The 23,968-nt window shown below is 37.3% G+C and overlaps 1 protein-coding gene across 3 annotated transcripts in view; it reads left to right on the forward strand.

Annotated features, from left to right (window-relative positions):
* The window catches only part of SYT1 (synaptotagmin 1), a 364,604-nt gene that overhangs the window by 271,988 nt on the left and 68,648 nt on the right, over positions 1-23,968 (forward strand). For 2 of the 3 annotated variants that reach the window (XM_027679770.1, XM_027679771.1), the window contains 3 exons: positions 6,863-6,985; positions 10,225-10,392; positions 14,184-14,351. In XM_027679770.1, the coding sequence (XP_027535571.1) occupies positions 6,863-6,985; positions 10,225-10,392; positions 14,184-14,351 (459 nt within the window). The remainder of the gene's footprint in view (positions 1-6,862; positions 6,986-10,224; positions 10,393-14,183; positions 14,352-23,968) is intronic. The other variant, XM_027679772.1, reaches the window with a different exon arrangement.

Below are 23,968 nucleotides of genomic sequence, written 5' to 3' on the forward strand. Positions count from 1 at the left end.
CAAGCCCCTTGTCAGAGCCTCTGTGCTCTGCCTCAAGATGGCTGCCAGCTTCTCTGAAGCTGCAGCAAGGGAGGACCCAAGATCCTCTCTCATACATTTCGTCCTGGCTGAGCTCTCAGGACCGCTACATTTAGGACTTCCAATTAATAGGAGTTCCCCCCCTCCATTTTTTGGAGGGATCTCAAAGAAAGTTTGGGGGGAGTTTTGCAGTTCTTACCCCAACAAACTCTGTAGTACTTTAGTTCTCTCTGCTGCTTTTCTCTCTCTCGGCTCGCAGAAGTTTTTCTATCAACTTTGCTGCATGTTTTGTTTTGCTTCTTCTCTTATCTCTTGGCTCTGTGCCGCCGCTTTTCTCTGTCCACTGCTGCTCTGCCGCTCTTAGTGTCTCCTACTGCTGTTTACCGGAGAGAAACTCCTCCAGCTCTTAGCTACAGGCACTCGGCCCAGTTTAACACTGTTCCGAGTCCCCGTAACCCCCCAGCCGGGGGCTGAAAGGGGGGGAGTGCCGGAGCCCCAAGGGGCTCCGAGCCCCTTCCTCATGGCCTCTACAACATGGCCACTTCTTCTAACAGCAAGAACAACTTCTTCTTTTCCGGTCTAGAGATATGTTTATATTTTGCAGGAGCACTGATTGGGTCAAACCCCAAGGGTCACCACCCCCTGGGGGTTACCACTTTCTTAGTTTCAGGGGGAAAACGTGGTTCAAACCACTACAAATATGAATAGCAAAATAACTTTCAAGCATGAGAATTTCAGCTACTTGATAAAATCCTATTTAGAGAATTATCTCTTTTTAAGGAACTAAGCCAAAAAAACAGGTCTGTGCCAACTTTTTCTCCGTAGATCAATGTGGCACTCAGTAAATCACGTCTGGCTGTATTTAGGTTTAATTTTCACTGTTAAATAGATGTAGTCCTAGTTATGTAGTATGACAGATTTCTCAAACAGAAATAAATGTAGTATTCTGAGTGGTCCTCCACTGTCAAGGAGCCAGCTCTGTCCCAAAGCATGCTTCCATCTGGCCTGCTGCCATTCATTTGAGGAGGATGAAGAACAATTGATGGAGCAGCATGCACTGGCCAAGCAGCCTAAAGCTGCCTCCTACTCACAGCCTGCTGCTCAGAGCAACCAAGCACTGCCTGCCATATGGAAAGTGGGGGCAGAGCATGGCAGCATGCTTGCAGAAAGGCTTACTGCTTTTAGTTCATACACATGGGCCCTGCATTCAAAGCAGGGTTGACTTCCAAAATAGGCTCCCAGACTGAGATCAGCTTCGTCTTTTTCAGACAACACTGGCTATAAGAAAAACAGGTTGATTTGTGAGCTTAACATCTCTGACTTAAATGTGTGTATTCATATTTTACATTGAACACCTCTAGAATTTTCTGTATCCTTCTATTGTACCAGAATAAGTTAGTATTTTGGTAATTCGGTAATTCAGTAAGCTTTTAAGCTGAACATGATGACCTTATGTCACAGGGCTCCTAAAGAAATAAAGTCTTTTGAATAATCCAACAGACCATTTGAAAACTGTATAACAAGCAAGGAAGTAATGTCAAGGCATTGCATGCTGAACCCAGCAGGGTTTTTACTCATTCTGTGCATCAGTGTGGCCCACTGCTGGTGTGTGAAGCCAACATTCTTACAGCAGTAATGGCAAAGTAGATTTCACAATGACCAAAGCCTGGCTCAGCCACTGGAAACCCAGGCACAACATGCTCCTTGAATTAATTCATGGAGAGAAAGCAGATGCTGAATGAATGAAATGTTGCCTTTCCTTCTGGGGGACTCTGATAGAGAACATGTTAAAATTGCAGGCTTTTCTGCTTTGTGATAGGGCATCAGACAGGAATTTTTAAAGGCTTTTATTTTCCCTCGGGATAAAAATTGGCCAGATGAGAATTGTGGTGTTCTTGAATGTGAAAGAAATTGATGAGCTGCACCACCATTAGTGGAAATGCAGTCATTCCTAGGTGTGGAGGAAAAATTGTCTTTCTGATAAATTAATTGTTGGACATGGCACAGAACATTCTTGCTACAAAATGATATTGTTTTCTTCCTTCAACTCAGCAGGCATTGCACAAGCCTGAGGACTGGGCATCATTCACGTTAAAAAAAATATCTCCTTCACCATATGAACAAAAGGAGTGATGGATGGGACAGGTGGAGATGGAACTCAGGACAGCAACATGCACCATGCAACAAACAAACTTACAGGCTGCAGTCAGTGTTTTGTTTTCCTTCCCAGTGTCTCTTTTTCTTGCTTACTGATAGCTTATTTCCTTAAAAGCATGGAAGGAACACTAAAAACTCTGTTAATGAAAGCATTTCTTTACATATAACAGTGAAAGACACTTTGCATTTTAAATAATTTGTGACATGAATTAGTCATTGACTAGATATGAATATGATAACTGAGACCAGAATCAAAGTCTAAAGTACACCTCTGTGGGTCTTTGCATCCTCTTGGAGACTCAGACATGCTTGCGGCCTCTGCCTCTCTCTTCAGGAGGCAAGGACGTACACTTGCTCCCCCAGCAGTTTTGTTACGAGTCTCCTCCCACTTTGCTTTCCTGAAGCTTGGACACATGTGGAATCTGGAGGCAACAAGAAGAGCAACTGTGCAAAAACCCTTGCAGACCCTCCCATTTTCTACTTATAATTGGGGGAGGGATTAAATGAAAGTATACATAAAGTTGATTTAAGCCCCAGAATCTCTTCTCTGGTTTGTGGTGGATAGTAATGTGGTAAACCCAGTGGCAAGGTGATGGAACTCAGCTGGAAGCAAGGAATGTTTGCAGTGTCAGGAGGCAGTATCACTGGAGAGGCTTTTGTCAGCAAGGGGAATAAGAGAGGGACAAAACCCAGGAATGTAAAAACCCAGTGAAGGGTGTGGAGTTTGCAGAGCTGCAATTACAAGGAGCTTTGGGTTTTCGTTCCTTTTTTAATGCAAAAGATGCATCTTCAAAAAAAATTAAAATTAGGCATTTCCTTTAACAACTCAGAAGAAAAGAGGAGGCTGCAAAACCACTCTTAATTATGTTGCAGAAGAAACAACCATCAGACTGAACAGTGGATCCCCAGATTGCTGTAATTTAGCCCTTTTTGTTATAAGAATCACTGCAGAGTAGATGAGCTTGAAAACAATTAACTAAACATGGCACAGAAAAGAGAATCCTAATGCCATATGTAGATTTATGTCTGCACCCCGGTTAGATCTAGTTCACATAGTTCATTCAAATGTAGATTGAGAGGTGGCTCAAAAATTAATTTTGTCTTCCAGGTCTAAGAAAGCATTTATTGTATATTGTGTGGCTCTGTTATGATCCCTGGCACAAAGTAACTTTTCCCACTTGCTGATTTCATTAGATGCAGATGTATCGCCTTGTAATGGTTGTACTGGATTAACCCTTTTTTTTGTACATTCCTACACCTGCTTACATATAAGCCTACATTTTTCCGATACTTATACACATGTGGAAGGATATAGATGTTTCGCTGTTGTGTGTTTCTGCATGTGTTATGCAGAAATGAAGAAACCACTTGAATGAAGTTCAGCAGTCATCCTAAATTAGAAGAGATAAACCTGGTCTTCAGCACAATACAATAATGCATTTCCATGTTGCATATTTCTCAGATAAAGCATTTAAAATGTCATGAAGTTAAAGGAAATACTAGGAAAGGCAAGGCTTATGTTTCTCTGCATCTAAGTCCAGGCTTTCCGGTTACAGTTTATCAGTTGAAGAGGGCTTGAGGAAAAAGCTGGTTTATAATTAAAAATATTTTATTGTTTCTAAAACAAATAAAATATAGCTGCTTATTTTGATTGCAGCAATACATCAGTAAGACACAATATAGTGTGTTACAGTGTGCTATAAATTGAGGGTTGCAGTACTATTCCATTAAATATTGATCTTTCAGAGAATCTCAATACAAAATTAAAATCCCTCTGGGGTGTTTCAAGTACTTTGAAGCAATCCAATTCTTCTTCCTCTTTGAAACTCAGCAGCTGAATCAAACATGAGAAACTCTTGTGCTTCCTTTGACTCAACTTCTTAAAGCATTGGCCTGTAGTCTGAAAGCAAATTTCTCTGTTCACAGTAAAAACTATTATTTACATACTGCTGTAGAGATAATAATTTGTCATGTCTTCCCCCATGCCACAACCTTGTCCATATCCAAACACTATTTCTTTCTTAGTGTTTTTCTTAGCAGTTCAGTGTTTCTCAGTCAAGGTCAAGAAGAATCATGTAGCTCCTCAGCTGATGTCAGTAAAGTGCAATGTTTTCCATCCCTTCTGGAAATAGCTTTCACCTTCCAATAGGCTTCTCATAACCTGTGGAGAAGAGTTTCTCAGCCATACAGTGTCTTCTGCCTGCATTTCAAAACTCCTTTGCAAGTGGGATGTTAGCTTTCCATTATACATTCTTTAGTCACAGTAAGAACTTTTTACACTTTGACTTACCCACAGGTCCATTATCTCCTGGACTGATCAGCTTTGCGGAAGAGTATATAGCTCTCCTAGAGAAGAGTGTGGATATATAACTATTGGTTTGATGCAGCAGTTACAAATTCCGCATACCTAGAAATTAACATATAAGGTTCTTTTTGCATTCTCACTTTTATCCCTCAGGAATGGCCATAGGATAGTTCCTCTCAAACAAAATCCAGGTCAAAAGTAGATGGAACAGCAGCAAATCCAGTACTTATCCCAGAAACAATAATGTACTGAAGCTGTATATTAGTCTTTTATCATGGAGTCTTCTTTTAGGACATTCCTGGGATCATTCAGAGCAGTGGATCTTAGAGTTAGCATCCCACACTGACTTACAGCTTCCTGTTGTCTCCAGGCTTAGATAAATCTGGTTGCTTCAGTGGGATTGAGTCACATCTTTTTGTATGATCACAAAACCTTAAGCTTATTTTTATTACCAGAGAAAGCAAGGGTGTTTGGCATAATCACATCACTTGGTATCCTGACAGTCCCGCATATGGTCTGTCAAAGAACCTGTCAGTTTTCAAGTGTCTCTTGAACGCTTCTTGTTGAACTAACAAAAATATTGCACTACAGTCAGGGAACTTGCTAGCAGCTCAGTGATTAAAATGTCTCAAACCAAATTTCATTTCAGGCAGTTCAGCCCTTCCAGATAGAAACGGTTTAGTTCAAAAGGTATTACTCTTCCAGTCTCACAGGTGATTCTTATCCACTACCGACCTTTCCCACCAATGTCATCCAGGTACACTGTAATTTAAGTTCCTGGTAAAAAGTCCATCACTCACTAACATTCAGATATTTACCTGAGACCCAGCTCCTCCACTTGCACAAATCAGTGCTGTTGCATTGATTTCAGTTGAGCTATGCCAGCAGAATTTCTCACTTGTTTCAAAAAGTAGAGAAATAATTGCTTAATACCATACAGTTTTGAGTCTGACCTTTTGAATTTAGATCTGGCTTCTGAAAAGTAGCATTTTCTACTTCAGAGATCAATCTTTCTTCTTACCAACCCCACACAACTGTTACATGGCCCCTACTGTGTTCAGGGCTGAGTGAGGATGTTAGTGCTTTCACATTCATTCTTTCTTCAGCCACTATTAGTGTATATATAGCTACTTCTGGCCTTGCTATCTCTTCAGATAGAGAGTCCCAGCTGCAACCTGTTGTTTAGAAATGCTGTATGTTTCTTAAGACTACGTCACATTGTGAAAAAGAGAGAATAAATCTTGTTCTGGCACTTAGTAGTCTTGTTTGTGCAAGAAGCTCCATATAGAAAGAACTTTCATCCAGATAGGGGTCTTAGAGACAAGCACACTGTTTACTATAACATGCAAACAACAATTCTGCAATTCTGAATGAATGCTCAGTATTGATTCTGTGTTTTCACATTCTCAACTTTACTTTCACATTTTCCACATTTTTTCACTTTTGCCCATTTTCAGTTCTTACTCAGGTAAGAATGTGCTGAAATAAGATCTACGTAGTTAGGTATGGTTCATATGGTTTAATAATTGTATGAATTCCCTTTTCCACAGTGCAAATACTTCTGCTTTCTGGTACAGAAAAAAAATATCATTTAGTATTTTAATTATATATAAAATCTAAGGTAACTGAGGTATCCTTTAAGAAAACAGGGTTTATTCCACAGACAAAGATGTAAGCAGTTCTGTATTTCTCTGTGTTTGTTTCTAAGCAAACTAAAATCAACTTGCAATCAATTTGGTTCAGCCGAGCTTTATAGTGAGAATGAATAAAAAGGAAATTGGTCTCGGGAGGGAGGGAAAAGGAGGAACATGCGTTTGCTAATGGCATGGTAGAAACTTTGCTTCCATATTCATTCTAAATAAACATGAAAAATGTTTGGCATATGATTGTAGGAAGAGCTCATCCACAGCACATGCACTTGATCATAGTAGTCTTACAGAAACATGTTGCGAAATGCAAACAATTCACAGCATGCACAAACAGGGTTGACATTGCCAAGATATTCTTAAGTTGAATGAATGCGTGACTTTGCTTATTTAATAGCATGTTTGCCTCCTTGTGCCTCTTTAAGAGCCAGTTTGAGCCCAGAATAACTTTTTTTTTTACATTGAGATGATATTTTGTTTCTACTTTCAGGTTTTATAACAATCGTTGCTTGTTATAGCCCAAGGAGCATTCTTCCTACTTCCATTGCTTGCTTGCTGATTTATAACATCTTATTGAGCAACCCAAAAAGTATAAATATATATGTAAACTGCATATTTGAATTTCTGCTGTCATGCTTGCTTTTAATGGCTTTAAAATAGATTTGAGCACAGTATCTATTTTAAACTGTACTTAACAGCTTGCCTCATTTATGAATATTACATTCCTTTTCTCTAGGCTCTTAAGGATGATGATGCTGAGACTGGGCTGACTGATGGGGAAGAGAAGGAAGAACCCAAAGAAGTTGAGAAGCTAGGGAAAATCCAATATTCTTTGGATTATGACTTCCAGAACAATCAGGTTTGAAATAACCAACTTGTAGCATTTCATTTCTGTGTGTGCAAGGGGAGAATGAAGTAATACATTTAGTTGCAGTAGATATTCCTGAAATCCTTGCTGCTTGCACAGAGTAAAAGGAGAAAGCAAGACAGAATATTCATTACAGAGGTACTACTAAATTGGTATTGAATGTACTTGGAGTTTATATTACACCTTTAATCAAAAACTGAAGACACAGTTTTATCTCATGGTTATTAATAACTTATATTAAGACATCACCAATCAATGTCCACCCACATTATATTATGGGGTGTGCATGCAGAAACTAAAATGTAGCTTCAGACTTCAGGTATTTAAAATGTAAGCAAACATAGATGGAAGGAAAAAGAGAAGGTAAGTTGGTTCACTGTGGGCCTTTTAGCAAGTTGGTAAGATTGCCAGAAGTTCCTTTCTCTCACTTCATCAACTGTGCACTTTGCTGTAATAACTAGCTGCCTCATGTTCTGTTGCTCTCCATGAAAGTACACTTAATAGCCAAGAAAATTCTAGTTTGGAATAAAAGTTCAAATAAACAGGTCAGCACCCCAAAAAAAACCCCAGGAAAGTTGAACAAGAAGTTAAGGACTGATAATTATTCAGTACCCTACTCTGAAGCTGGTAAGACCAAACTTTGGCATACTTACCCAAGTTTTCAGAATAAATAGATACTGTAATGTGATGTAGACCTAAAATCGACCTACTTAACAGGTCTGACCACATCATGAACTAGCTCATACTTAATTCCCCTCCCTGGCCTCTTTGCCAGGGATGACTTTTGTCAATTATACCAATTCACAACCTTACATTAAAATTCACAGTGCTTAACTTTGGCACAAAGTACCCCAACACTTCTAAGTTCTTCACTTCTGCTGCATATCTTTCAGTAAACTTGAGAACACATATCCTGCATTTCATTTTTTGACAATTTCAATCAGAACCACATAATTCTTTCCTGTTTATGGAAAGAAATTACTATTGAACTTAAATCCCAGTTAATTTTTGTTAATCACCTGAACTGACTTCCACATGTAGTTGTGATTTATTTCCACATTCATATAATTTATTTGATGCTGTTCATGGAATCTGGTACTTTTAATTGTTGCAAGACAAAATAAGAGAAATTAAGAAAAATTTCTCTGTCAGTAGGAGGGTATTTACACATAGCTATGACCTGGCATAATAAATAGTATTTGCCTGTATTTTCAACTGTCTTCTGACTATCAGTGCTTGGTTTTCAATGTAAGAGCTAAAGAGTTTTGAAACCTTTCAAGAAACTGTGGTTAAAGGAGCTTTTCCTCAACTCCCAGAGCAAATTCCCTGGCCATGTGATGAGTCACATTGATCCCACTTGAAATCAGTATGAAATCAGTATGAAACGTTAGACCCTTCAGAAGCAGAAGATTTAAAGAGGGGTAAAGGAAAAGCAGCAAATGTGTTCTGACAAATGGATTTCAGTTTCCTTAGAATATGAAAACAAATTTTCTGTGTGAATTTTATTAAAGGAAATGTTGATTTTGTGAACCATATTTTACAAAGGGAAATAGGATGGAAAAACCACAAATCTGTAAAATGTGTTGTATTTCATTAACATAATAAATTATTTGAGTTATGTATTCCTATTTTATTTTGCTGCTCTAAACTATGTTGCAGCTTAGAATTTGTTGAAGGATAGATGATATAAAAGAGTAGGAGAGGGGATTCAGTTAGGTTAGTATAGTGCAGTGGCATGAAACTAAAGTCCCAAAATTTGGCTAATGTATTGCACAGGGTTAAAAATGGAGACAAGATGACTGATGTACTCTCCAGAGCACTGTACCTCAGTTTTAGGGAGAGAAATTGTAAAGGGGAATTGAACTGCTTTTCCACTCTGTTAACTAAAAATCATAGCCTTGTTTTTCACTCTTTGATGTGAAAAACTTGATGTAGATCCTGAGCCTATCCATGTATTTATGAAGTGTTATGCATCTAGAATAAGAATGAGGCAGAAAAGGAGAAATGTTTTGTGCAGCTAAAGGAAAATGTTTCATTGAGCTTAAGAGTCCTATAGGAGGGAAAGCATGCAGGCCATACTGTGAATTTAAAACCAGTAAAAGTAAGTCTAACTTTCAGGAATCTCTCATAAGCCAGAAGCTTCTTTCCTAGATTGACTATATTGTTCTGCATTCCAATTGTTAGAGCCTCTGTTTCCAATTTTAAACAATTCATTCATGAGAGAAGCAAATATATTGTGACTGAAGCACTGATTTAGAAGAAAATATTCTCAGATTTCATTCCCACTTCTTAATATGTTGTCTTCAGAATGACCTTGAAGAGTCATTTCAATGTTTACCTTAGTTCTATATCTGTGGAACAAGATTAAAAGTATTTTCTGTTTCTCAGCTCCATTATGCTGATGAGGCCTAATACAGGCTGGGATGTCAAGACTACATGACATTACATGTAACATAAGCCTTCATTTATAACACTTAAAAAATGGCCAAGGCATTTACAAGTTTCATCTGTGCTTCAATTTTATTTTTTAAAGTGTATAAGCGATTTAAAAACTAATTTTTCTGTTTTGCAATAAGATTACAAATTGTTACTAGGATTAGGTTACCAAAGGTTAGTTTTTATGAAGTATTTTTGAAAATGCTGTCTTTAAATTACTGACTGATCCCATCTAAATACATAGCAAGAGAACTTAAATATAAGGAAGACTGAAAGATGCATTTGTTTTCAATAAAGCTCCTCCAGAGGATTTGCATTTGGTTTTATCACCTTTTTGTGTTTGGTTGGGGGGAAGGTTATGTGTTGGGGGTTTAGAATACAGATTTTGTCGTCAAAATTAGACATTGTTGATTGTTTAATAATGTGATTTCTATTCATGGTGCTCAGCATAGAAAAATAATGCACAAGAGGAGAGAGCAATTGAAAGTTATTTGATTGCAGTCTTTAAAAAGATGAAGTCTGTATTTAGCTGTAATCAACTGCCCTTTGAAAACCTCTTTTCTGCTATAAAGCAGCCTTTGTACAGTCTGAATCTGCCATAATTGGTTTTCTAAAGTCAATAGTGTTGCTTCATTTGCCTTCCTTGAAAAATGGAGCGGGAAGGGGGTGCGGGGGGGAACAGGGCAATAGTTTCTCATAGACCAAAAATAGCGTTTGCATGTGTATATCTCTGTTACAGGTTTTTTATAAATATCTATTTGAAATTTCATTGTGCTGTTTGTCTCTCTTTCCAGCTTCTTGTTGGGATTATTCAAGCAGCTGAGCTGCCTGCATTAGATATGGGTGGTACATCTGATCCCTATGTAAAAGTCTTCCTGCTGCCTGATAAGAAGAAGAAATATGAAACAAAAGTCCACAGAAAGACCCTTAACCCTGTTTTCAATGAACAATTTACTTTCAAGGTAGTTCTTGATAATTATTGAAACTTTCAAATTTAACCACTATGTGTCTCATGCTTGGCTATGAATTTAGATGTCTTAGTTAATTGGTAACTGCAATATAGTGATTTTTTATGTTGTAGAAACCTGTGATACTCAATCTTCTTATAACATAGGCTCAGCCTTCAGTAGGTTTAAAAGGCACAGTTTGATTTTAGGCACTTTGGTTTACCTGATATATGACAATCTGATCCATATTTTATGTGCAAAATGATAAATAAATGTAGTAAATAAATAAAATGTACAAGAAATTCAGAAAACAGTGACACTTGGACAAATGTCATGTAAATTTTACTACATGTAGGGACAGAAAGTCATAGACAGAAAATTTATTTGAGGAGGAAAAACAGTTTTCACTCGAGGAGGCTTTCACTACTAGGAGAACTAGGCCTAGGAAAAACCCAGTGTGGGAGAAAATTCTTTCCCATGAATAGTGCTATCTATTTCTCTGCCTGCCTGTTTTGAGAAGTTATGTCCCCTGTTGCAAGAAGAGCTAAAAGTACTCACAGACATACCTGAGGCTCCTGCTTGGGGAGATGGAGTTCATAAAAGCGCAGGGGAGAATACAGCCTTGAAGTTATGCAGATGCGAAAGGCATTGTTATAAAAGCACCAAAACGGGTTTCCTGGGCTGCTCTTTCACCTGCTATGATTTTATCAGTGTATTTAGGGTTTCTGACTTTGGAATAAACTTTTCCTTAATACCTTACCTGTGGTTTGGTATCTGGATTTAGCTGCGGGCATATCAATTCTTACACTAGGCAAGCACTTTCTTTAAATAACTTTGTAGTCCAGTTTAATGAAATTCAGCACAATATTTCTTTTCCTCAAAAATAAGTTAAAACTCGAGGAAGGTAAATGGGTGAGGATAATATGGCATATTAATCTTGCTAGACTTTGTCATAGCAGTTCTTTGCTGTGCTACTTTACATATGAAAAGAAATCCTGTGTCAGGTTTAGTAACATATGAACTAAATAAATCTAGCTAAGGCTCACATTGCAGTATTTACGTCTTTCCAATAATATCTATTATTAGTGTTTTTCTAAAACTGTAGCCAAATTTAAACTCCAGTTAAATACAATAAAGGAATACTATACAGCATGTTTCACAGTTCCTAGTTCCTCTGCTGTTACTTTAGGCCTTTCTCTCTGTGCCCAATCTTATAATGACAGCTACAGATTGAAAACAGGAACAGTGAAAGACTCAGGCTATGAAATCATTCAATGAGAAAGATATCCCTGGAGGACACAACTGCTACTGCATATATAAGCTTATTCTTTCCTTGAAGATGTTCATAAAAGTAATCTTTTGTGGGAAGTTATTTTTTTCTCGAGCTTTCCTAGGAGAGTATTTAAAAGAAAACAGAGTTCTAAATTGCATATTCCCATGCAGCTCACAAAAGCAAAGAACCAATAATGCTGTCATCTAAGATGAAAACACAAATTATAAATCAGATCAGCCACTCCTGGGCTATAATGTCTACTTGTTGTAAGTCTCATCTTTAATATTCAAATTCTGTGCCCCAGAGAATAGTTTGCTTTCCACACAGGACCTGACAGAGTGTTTAAGCACATCCCAATGTGGTACTGATTATCCCCTGCACACTGTGGTCTGTACTTGAGAGAAAACCAACAGAGGATGCCAAGTACTGTCATTGTTCTAAGGGCTACTGTGAAAACCACAAATGACCATTTAACTAGTGCTGCAACTGTAATAATAACTTCCATGGAACTATTGACAATATCGTGTTTACTTGGGCAGAGCTTTATTCCTGTGACCCACTTCAGGTGGTGTACATCTTCTGTTGGCATCCTTCCCGTCTCTCTGGCAGCACTGCCCACCAGGCAGCCCAGGCCCATTTTGCTGCCTTCTCCCAGGGCACAGCTGTGAGCTGCCTGCCTTCCTCCCAAAGTGGGCTAATAGGAATGAGATGACTTATGTTTCTGCTGTATTGCATCTTGAGCCCTGAACTTTATTTCTTCCCTTCTTTGGGTGATTCTCTGTGGTAGTCCCTCTTTCATTTCTTTTTCCCAGACATCCATGGTGCTGTTCCAGGGTGCAAGTGTTTACCAGGCTCCAGCTGTCTGAATTGTATCCCCACACTGCACTACCAAAAGGAAACCAAGAAATCCTAGCTGGACTACACCAGGAGGTGTTCCTCCTCAGGTCCAAAGTGGGAAGAGGGTTCATGTCTGGAGGAATGACATTGTCTGTGCCAGAACATATTCTTTTACCATGGTCTCACCTGCTTTAAGTCAAAAGACTGTGTCTGAGCAGAAAGCAGGGAGAGGGAGCAATCCTTCACAAAAGCAGAGGCCATCCTTGGTAGTCCAGAACAAAGACAGAGGCTGAAACTACTTGAGAGGTAATGAATGAAGGAAGAATTTTAAAAGGCAGATAGCTTAAATGAGCTTTACTGAGGTCAAGTTAGTGATTACCAAAAAGTAAGTAATGATGAATGTAGTCTTTGCATGCATTCCAAATGACCAGGATCCAGTATAAACTAACAGAAAAATAAACTTTAGAACATTTTTCTTCTCCTGTTTTTGAGGCTATGTAAAAATAGAACTAACATTATTTAGAATTTTTCCTTCCACATATAATTGCCCTCTGTAGCTTTTTAGAAGCTACAAATAAGTTACAGAATGAAAATAGATTTTGCTGTAGTATTTACTAAAATACAAAACCATGTACTACTGAAACTATTCTACTTGATAATGGAAGCTAGACCTGGCTCTCAGTTTGATAAGCTTATTTTAAACATTATATAACATGTTACGTAAAAGGAAAACTACTCACATTATTAGTAAGTTATTTTAAGAAGCAAGTGGAAGCCAAACAGTAACAGAACACAACAGTCCTAGGGTTTAAACAGACCAGAACATGCAGAGGTTAACAAGGACAATGATAATGCTATGCTTTCATTTCTCTTTATATATAGACAATTAATAGATAAATGTTTAATGAAGCCCATGGAAACCGTTTATACTTGCAGAATATATTCAGATTGACCAAGTGTTCACATATATCCAAACAGTTCCTAAGTCAGACCTTTTCAGACAGCCACTCGAGTGTAGCTTACCTGAACTGCTTGTCTCCATCTGAATATTAAAAATGTGACTTATAAACATCCTAACCCACAGCATCTGTCCGAACCACATCAGAACAGCTGCAGAATTAGTCAGAACTTGGCCTTCTGCCACCACAGTTTCTAGCTATACACTGTGACTTAGAAAGCACCTTAGTGTCTACCATGTGAAAGGTGTAATAATGAAAAATATGCCTTGGTAAGTAATAGGTAGTGGTACTGTAAGAGAACTGTTTAGTGTCTACTTACTTTGTGTCAGATACAGTAAGCCAGTTCTGTTTTTTACATCAGTCTGGGAGCTACCCATCTCTGAGTGATGATGGGTGAATTATTGAGGAAAAGACACCATTGTGTGAAAAGTTCATGTCTCTTCAGTGCAAATAATTGGGCTTCTTGTTTTAGTTTCATCACCCACAAAATGATTTGAAGTAGAATGAGAAAAACCTAGGAGTGATGAGTGAGCTGCCACATTGTTCTATCGAGTGCCAGAGCCTTGTCTCAAGAAATACTGCGTCTGGTGACTCTGAAACAAATACACCTCATAATTTTCTCTGCAGTTCAATATACCTGAGATGACAGCTGACAAACCAAAGAAATAGATTTGCATTGTAGTGGACCAATCTTTATTGTCTCAGATGTGGAGTTTGTCATTTTCTCATCTTTGCAGGTGCCATACTCTGAACTGGGTGGAAAAACTTTAGTGATGGCAGTTTATGACTTTGATCGTTTCTCCAAACATGATATCATTGGGGAATATAAAGTTGCAATGAACACCGTGGACTTCGGTCATGTCACTGAGGAGTGGAGGGACTTGCAAAGTGCAGAGAAAGAAGAGGTAAGAAAAATCAGACTTTTTTCCCCCCAGGACACTTTTATCCTTAGCTAGAGAAACAGACAAACTAGCAACATTTTTTTTTTGCCGAGACAGCTCCCATCTGTTATCAGCATTTCTCAGACTTGGTTTGCCTGATACATTTTTGATAAGCATCTTTTTCAATACTCATTGAGTGGGACATTCTCCTTTGCTAATCTGATCAATGATACTTTGTGCAACATATTGAAAAAGTTTTCACGAATTTTACTTTTTCTTGAATTGGTGCAGTTTGGGTATGTAGAATTTGTATTTGCATTGTAAGAGTGGTGTGCATTTAGGTTTGTTTGTGGTTCTCAGTGTTTGCATCTCAAGACATGTTATTGTGCATGATGATAATGGTAGGTTTTCATTGAAATATCTTATAGTTTTATTGAGCTGATGCAAAAATATTCATTGATTAGAATTATGAATTTTACAAAAACCTTGGAATAGAATCTCACTTAAATATTTATCATCTTTTTTATTTTTGTCTCTATGTCAACATCCTATGGATTCATTATTTAGTAGGTATAGTGCTATATGTACACAAGACACTTCTTGGAAATATTTCATCACCGAATTGTGCACCCTATGTGGTTGTTCATACTAATACATCCGACTCTCTGCTTATTATAAGACCATTTTGTATTCATTTTTACATTATTTTTCCTTTTGATCGATAGATAGTACTTCGCCTACTCATAATAGTCAGAGTGCATGGTGTACTTCAATGCTCTTGTTTAAGGAGAGGGAATCGTGAGTCTGTGTTTCTCATCGTGTAATTTAGATAATAAACTGCTTTGGATTCAAACCCTAATTTCTGTAATTAAAGGGACAACCTGAATTAAATCTTTCCTTCTTACTAGTGAAAAAACATGAATATTGGATTTAGACTAAAAGTTGCAAAAAATGCAGCAGATGCAGAGCCATGCAGGCTTCTCAGATTTCCAAAAATGGTAGATTTCAGTGGTGCCTTTTTGAGTGTTTGTTTTAAAGACTGTATTTTGAGATGGCTTTTTTCAACTGCTTATTGATTTGAAAGCCACTGCTACATTGAAACTTTTCTGTATGGCATTTTTTCATAGTGATGGCATTTTTTCATAATGACAGCATTTACAGGGTACATTGGTACCCTTGCTATATGGGACATTTTTCTTTCACTCTTAGAGCCAAATATGAAAATGAAAAAAAGAGAAAAAGGAAGTTTGTAGTTTGAGGGCCCTGTTCCTTTAAAGCCTCAGCCCACCTGAAAGCTGAAAATATGAAATTTTATTAAGCAGCAAATTGGTCTTCTATTTCATTAAGCAGCAAATTTTATTAAGCAGCAAATTGGTCTTCTATTGCACTATTATGTATGATTTCAAAGTATTTCATGTTTTTCTGTATCAAAACACATATAATAAACCAAATACTGCACAAAGAGGAATTGAAACTTAACCCTTGTAGTTTAACTTCAAGCTTTAAGAAAATAAACAATTATATCCCCATATGCAGCTGACAGATAACACGTTATAGATTAGTGTGGGATTTCACCTGTCTTGTGGCATAGAACATTGCCTCTTAAGTTTTCTAGCTAACATCCACAGTTAAATCTCAGTCACTTTTCTGCAACAGCTTCAGAAAGTTCATACTCTGCTAATGCAATATGGTGAAAATGTTACTTGAAGCAGATATTGAGCAGTGTGAGCTACTTGCATAAATGCTTTCTGATTTGGAAAACATCTTTTATTAAAAAAGAAGGTAATTAAAATTAATAATTCTGGAAGTATTTGGATATTAGAAGAGTATTACAAAAGCTTTGAATAGTTTGCAGTGGAGACAAAATCTAGGTTGCTCTCACCTTCCTGCATATGTCAGGTACTATGTATGCAGGAAAGCCATTGTAATTTTTATACCTTTTGGATAGGGTCTTTTTGAAGTTGCTACCAAGCATGGCTATTTTATTTGTAAGGAGCTAGGTAATATGATCTTATGAAACATCATGAAAAACTGTTCTTACACCAACATCCTAAATATTTTTTCATACTACAGGAGAACTTCTGTTTTATTCTTGCATCTCAGTGTTTATAAGCATACAAGGTATCCAATCAATATGGAAAAATATCATAACTTGGGTTATATGGAGACTTTTTAATCTTAGTTTTCTATATACTATGTGTAGCTTTTCTACACCAGCTCATTAGCTCACTGTACAAATAAAAAGTGACCCCACAGAAACCTGTTACTCACCCACCAAGTATATTTAATCCACAAGGTCTTCACTTATTTCTGCTCCATTATGGAACCTCTACTTCTGTCATATGTATGTTGAGCCTGATTCAAAGAATTGCTTAGCCCAATTTGAAAAAGAAATCTCTACCAAGAACCAAGAGAGTTGCATCTGTCAGTGGTTTGGGAGTTATGTTCACACAAAATGTCATTCATATTCCATATTTGACTCAACTACCTCACCATCTTTGATGTGCCAGTCCCTGCTCCACAGCAAAGATGCTAAGCAAATTCTAGTATATGTTAAGGGATAATAAATAGGGGACAGAAATCCTATCTCCATAAAGGGGTTATCAGCTGACAGCAGATGTTGCAGAATTCACAGCAGATATAACTGTGACCAAGAAGTGCCCTGGTTTCAGTATTAGTAAATACATCACCACACATATGAAGGTTAACATGATTTACCTATGCCAGATATGTAGCAACAGACGCATTCTTGTCTCTTGGTAGTGATCATGAACATGATATGGTGGCCTAGCTTACTAAAAAAGCAAATTGAAACCTAAGCAACTGGATTTCATGCAAAAATTTATTACAAATGTAAATTTATTGCTACCAAAAAGTCTTTTGCAGACTATTCTACATGGTATAATTGTGTAATGAATTTATTCTTGAAAAGCACTTCTGCATGTGGCCTGCAATATTTGAAGAAAGATAGGTTTTATTTCCTTTTTTGCCTTTGCAGAGGTTAGGTAAGTTTGGCAATTCTTAGAAACCTAGTGATAATCAGAATTCTGAATATTTTTGAAATAAAGTATCAGATGTCAGACTTATGTCTTAATGTTTTAATTTTGACCCCTAAACAAGATGTTTACCAAAGCACATCAGTGGCAGTTGTCACCAGTCACTTTAAAAGAACCATCTAGGTGGCCTCAGTCAAACGGAGTATAAAAATCTTTTTTTTCAGTTTTCTTTATGTCAAATTCAGTTGATGCACATCATAGAATTACAATTTAATTAACATTTCAATCATAGGGGGCAAAATAATTTTACTCATAAAGCTCCACTGTACTTTCCATACTTTTTTCTAAATGGGCTTGAAATTGATGGCTGAGGATGAAGGTTTAATGAACTAATTTGAAGCTCTACCTCTCACAGCCCAGCCATTTGAATGGCATCTCTCTGACACTGCCTTCTCTTCTGGGAAAGGTCTTATTAATATATTTATGTTGGTGAAGCACTTTTAAGGTACAAGCCTATATATGAGCATTTGTTACGACTGGGACAGGGCTTTGGGAATGTAAAAGTCTGTGCAACGACTGCTAAATATTGCGGAGACCACTACTAATGAGCTTCATACCTTGAATCTTTTTTTTCTTGTCTGCTTTTACCTGTGGTCTCCTTGTGAATATATGGAGTTGACTTAACCAGTAGTCCTTCAGTCTCATTTGACTGAGAGCATGGGAAGGACGAGTGGTAAATACTGAAAGGTTATTCACTTTTACCAAGTCTGACATATAATGGTTTGGGCACAGAGTGTTAAAAAGCAGATCATAGGAGCTTGCTCGTCTCTGTCATGTACCAGATGTCACTGCCATTAAGTTTATCTGAGTACACACTGCATCCAATATCTGTTATCACTCCAGTACAGAAGGCGAGACAGACCTCTTCTTTGCTCACGGTGGTGTGAATCATACTGAGAGTCATCTTCTGAATACTTCAGCTGATTTCCCTCCAGACATTTTGTTATATTGGCACTTAAATTGAAAACCTGTTGTAGCAAACACGCCAAGAAATTTTACAAAATATAAGGAGGAGCAGAAACAATTCTTTCCCTTGGAAGCAGTGGAGAAGCATAAGGAGAAGGATCCTTGACCTGACAATATCCACCACCAAGAATTCTGCAAACCTTTTATGACTGCCATCTATGAAAGACCGATATTGGTTAATGGCTTAAATATTGTTAAAATCTCTGAAAGACTTTTCTCCACTGCAGCAAACTGTTCAAAGAAGCAGCTGCTCACTGAAGTCCACCCCAAATATGGGTACTAATTAGGACTGTGGCAGGAGCTTGAGATGCTGTCAGAATCCACAGAATGGTGATTTGTTTTCTATTTAATCTGTCTCTCTGTCACTATCCTTCTCTGCCCCTTTCTCTCCTTTTCCTGTTTCTTTCTATGTCTCTCTACATCATATTTACTGTTAAATAAAAACTATTGACTTCGGCATATGGTCTCATTTGCACCTTAATTCATGCAGAGGCATCTCTCTAATAATTTTAAGAACCTGATCATAACACCTTCAAATGAGACTCTGCATTATCTGATCAGGCATCCACCATGGATAGGTTACATGATGGATGCTTGCTCATGTCACAGTGCATTGTGATGGGTATATTTTATACATGACTTCTGAGTTGGAAGTCTGCTGGAAAACACCAGCTTCACTCTCCTACATGATGCACAATTGCAAGCAGGAGAAATGCTACACTACTGCCTTGGAAATGGGTGAGATGCAAGGATTCTGCAGCTGGAGAGTGGAAGACCAGTTCTGTGAAGCTTGATGTGGGCAATACCTGAGGATTGTTCTTTGCTTCCTCATGAAAAAATAAAAGCTAAAGGAATGAGGTGGAAAGTGGACCTGAAATGAATATATTTAATACCTTCATATACTTCATAGAAGTTAGTGAGCCGCCAAGCTTATTGACTCTAGCACTGAAACTTGCAGAGAGTTAAGAGTTAAAGGACATTTTTACAAAAATCACTGTCAAATTACAGCAGCAATTCACTGTTACTTTCTGTTATGGTTGTATGATAGATGGACAGATGATCTAATAGGCCATTCCCATCTCGATAATAACACTTAGTTCTTTTACAGCTTTGCAGATAGCACAGTGCTTTGCAGACGAAAGTATCATTATCCCTAGGGAGATGCTGTCAGTGTCAGACAAATTTTAAAATGTGAGGTCTCCTTTATTTAGCTGCATATTGGATCATGATGTTTTCTTCATAGTGTTCGCATATCCTCAAGTTCAGTTCTTATCGCACCCAATTAAAAATTAAAAATCTAAGGGGGTTTTAATTTTCAGGTTTTGTGGAGAGTTCCATAGAGTAAACTCACAGTGTTGAATGCCTGTTCAACACTGTAAGTACAGGATCTGTCCTGCCAATGAACTGAGTATCATAGTAAGACAGGGAACAAAACAGGTTCTCAAGTTTGAGAATAAGCAAGCCTGGTTTAAAATTCTTTTGCAGTTAATTAGTTGTTTTTTATCTCGAAATTGAAGATGTTAAAATGTTGTGATGTTAAAGGGAAAACAATATGATTTGAGTAGAGCAGTTAGAGTACTGTTTCAGGCTATTAAAATTATGCATTTCTTTTCTTGCCTTTTATACTCAAACTGCTGACAATCCCACTATATACTTTTATTGAGTATTCTCTTTCTTAACTCCCTGGCTAGAAAAGACACCATAGGAGGTCAGAGGCATTCTTGTGTTATAATAAAAAGAATATAATTGGCATACTTGAAATCAAAAAGGAACTTTTCTTGATTCATCTCGGGCTGTCTGGCTTTACAGGTATTAAATTCAAATACATAGAACAGTAGAAAGAAGGAGAAGTTCAGTGACAGTGTTACATTCAGGCTCTTCTGGGCCCTCTCTGTTTCTGGACAGCATTCATTCTGAGATCAGAAAAACTTGTATTGCTTATTTGTCAAAAACGTAATTATTACCATTTTCCTTCCAAGTGTGGAAGAGCATCTTGAGGTTAAACTGTGCTAACAAAATAGATCCTACACTTGGTGCTGAGCATCTAATATAGTACATAAAATACATATATTTTATGTGTTATGTATCATATATGTAATATATACACATTATAGAAAATAATGTAACACACAAAATAATAATACACATATAAAAAATACACAAGATTTTAATAATACACAAACATACACAAATTAATAATAAACATACAAAATTTAATAGTAAGTCTATTAAAAAATACTAGTTAATTTTATTACTTATAATTATCATAATTATTTTATTTATTCATTCATTCATTCATTTTAGACCAGGTATATTCCTAAAAACTTCATAGAAAATTACAAGGCCAAAGAAAGGAACAGTGGACAATTCCCAACCTCCGCTTCTTAATGTTCGGGAGTGTATTGCTCAAGTATAGGATATTTTAAAGTTGTAAAGCACTGCTTCATACAATGGCAGTTGGAAAGCAGTGTTCTGAAAAGTGTTTTTACAGGGTTTTGAGAAAGATACTGAGAGGGATCAAAATCATCTTTGAGTTCTTTTTAGAAAGATTTAAACAGAATTTTTATTCAGATAGCTGATGTATCAGTCATTGCATGGGTTGAAGTATATTCCAAGTGGAATGTACTGAAGCTAGAGTATGAAGAGATGTTTTGGATGGAAACTGCAGTAGGAATTCCAGGAAATCCAGACATAATTGTGGAGTACTCCCAGGTATAAAGGTTTGTCGTCTGAGAGGAATGGCAAATGGACCTGCAGAATCAACCAATGAAAGGGTCACAGAACATGCTATATCTGAAATTTTTCAGCATTGGTCTTCAGCTCAGCTTTCATGTACTTACTTATTTTTCTGACTACCAGCATCAAGTGAATGCATAATGCAGAGGCAGAAATTGCCTCACTAGGTTCTAGGCAGAAGCTTTGCAGTAGTCTGGGATAATACTTTCCTTCCCTTTCTCTCTTACATTTCCAAATCAACAGTGACAAAAATGGTTGTCTGATTGCTGTTACAAACCAGGATCAAGAGCTAAGGGAAGCTGCAAAACAACACTATCAAATTACTCCATCATAAGTGTCATTAGAAGAACCTTCAGAAAGAGACCAAGATTTTAATAGAAATCATGAGGGAAGAGCAAGTCTCGAAAAGACAATGACAGCATTTTCACTAGAAGGTTGAGGAGTAATATACCACTATAATCACTTTGTTGAGTCCACTTCATGTAGAACTAAAAGATTTTGCTTCCAGAAGCATCAGAGAAAAATGTATTTTTGAAGAGGAAAAAGTCAAAGATTTAGGAATAGTGGTCCAGGAAAGAAAGCTATTAGCCATTTTCTTCTTTTTTTTTTCCTCTGTCAGCTTTTAAACACTGATTTAGACCATGTCAGAGATTACCGTAGTAACCATTTAACCTCTTTTCAGAGCCTGTTGTGTTTCCATTTAGTTCAACAATGAGCTTAACTGGAATTTGAAGCACTTTGCATTATACCTGTGACAGGAATTAGCACCAAATGCCCAAATCAGTTAGAATCCAGAACATAATACTGTATTTTAAGTTCAGTGGTATTAGGCTTTTATTTAGTTTATGCTAATGTTTTAAGAGGTAGAGTACATGAATTTAGGAAGTATTACCAGGTTTTATTTCTAGGCTAAATGGATGACAGACAGCAATAACTCAGTCCTACAGTTACCTGTTCAATTGTATCATATAACTCAGCCTTCTAGAAACCAAAGGCCAAAGAAATCCCTTACAGTGGCTGATGTGTTGTTAGTGTGTTGATGCAGCTGGGTGATTTTAGTGCAGTCAACCCTGTACTACTCTCCTCCTTCTTTTCCATGGCCTTCTGCAGCTTACTTTGTGATTGTTACCGTCATAACTAGAGAAACACTCAGAACTTGATGATTTAAATTAGATTCTAAAAACCTTTGGAATAGCATAGTCTTTTTCACTTGTTCATGTCTAATTCTTTATGGGCAGGGTGCTGTTGTACAAAATCATAAGTTGCTGAAAAAAAATCATTTTCGTAGAACATCTCCGTTTCTGCATTTGATTCATTCTCCCCTTGTAGGTTAATGGAGAACTGACATTTCTAGTTTTAATATCTTGCAATCTACGACTTGCATACAGTTCTTTTTGAAGGACTATGGCCAGTCTTTCATTTTCTATCTCACAGATCATAGCAAATATTATTATTCTTTCATGCTCATCAGTAACTCTACATCATACATAATATTTAAGAGATTAACAAGATTGACAAAAATACTTTTCTGTACCTTATCTGAGCATGATTTATAATATTGGTGCTCTACAGTTCAAAGTTTTTAACCTCTCTGTCATCTAAAATTCCAATAGCAAGGAATTTTACTCCAAGAACGACACCATTGTCGAAAGATCAAACCATTTCTCCTCTATCTCTCCCCTCCATCTCCCTCTGTCTCCCCTTAGCCCCCCACATCCACCTCCCCAGACTTCCATATTTCTGGCCACATTTTGGGGAGAAATTAATAAAATGCTAATTCTTCTCTCAGTTTCTTATTGTTTTCAGTTTTCTTTTTTTTTTTAACTTCTACCATCATTTTATACACCTGAGTGATTCAGTGAATAATTAACTTGCATTTTGTAGCCACCAGTCAAAACTTGCTGTTGCTTTTTAGTATTTAAGTTGACCAGAGATGAAACTTTTGTGAATCACTCCACTCCTCACTTCTCAGCATATATTCTTTCACTTTTGGTGTATCTGTGCTTATGAGATGTAGACCTGAGCATAAAGCAGAAATACATCTCTCTTTTAGGATGCATCTTTGGGGATGAAAGTTTCGTGAACAATCTTAAGTTGCATTAACTGGGGCTTTTTGTTTCACCTGGTTGCCTGGCTACCTTACTCACTAGATGAATGGAGGGGTACTGTAGTTGTTTGGTCCCTTCCACTAGCAGAGTTTCCAGAGTATGATTTTTTTCTGTGGAAGGCTTGAGTATGGTCACTGCAACAGAATTACTATGGTGTCATTAGAGCAGAACACAACTCACTTTGAGCTACAATCATCAGTGCATAGACGAAATCCATTTCCAATCTCCTTTTGGACCCAGGTAAATTCTGTATGTGCTTCTTGCTGGCCAAAGCAAGATAAAAAGATGTACCTGAAACTGAATCCATGGAGATGGAGGCCACGGCTTTTTCCTTGAGCATTATGTCTACAATTACAATTACAGAAATAATGCCAGAGATGGGAGTTTCCTAACTAGCAGTGAGGGAGTTGAAAGTGGTATGTTATTGCTGCTTGATTGGCCGCATGCATTTGCCTACAACGGAACAGAATTAGCAGGTATTGCAATTTCCACTGACACTGATAAAGGCAACTAAATCTGGGAACCCTTCACTCTGCCTTTCTCTGCTTGTGGTTGACCTTGAGTTCAAATCTCTTTCTCTTAGCTAAAGACCTTGTCATAAAATTCTAACTGAAGCAATTCCCTGTACAATTACCATCATGTGGGGTTTATAACTTGCTGTTGATGCCACCAGCATAGAACATGCCACTCCAGCTTCACAATGGTATGGCTGGCAATGGGCAGACAGCATCTGATCTTATCATTCGGTGCTTAATATTGGGTGCTACTGAAATTA

Source organism: Neopelma chrysocephalum, unplaced genomic scaffold (genome assembly GCF_003984885.1).
Source record: "Neopelma chrysocephalum unplaced genomic scaffold, ASM398488v2 Primary Assembly neopelma1_59, whole genome shotgun sequence".
NCBI lineage: Eukaryota > Metazoa > Chordata > Aves > Passeriformes > Pipridae > Neopelma > Neopelma chrysocephalum.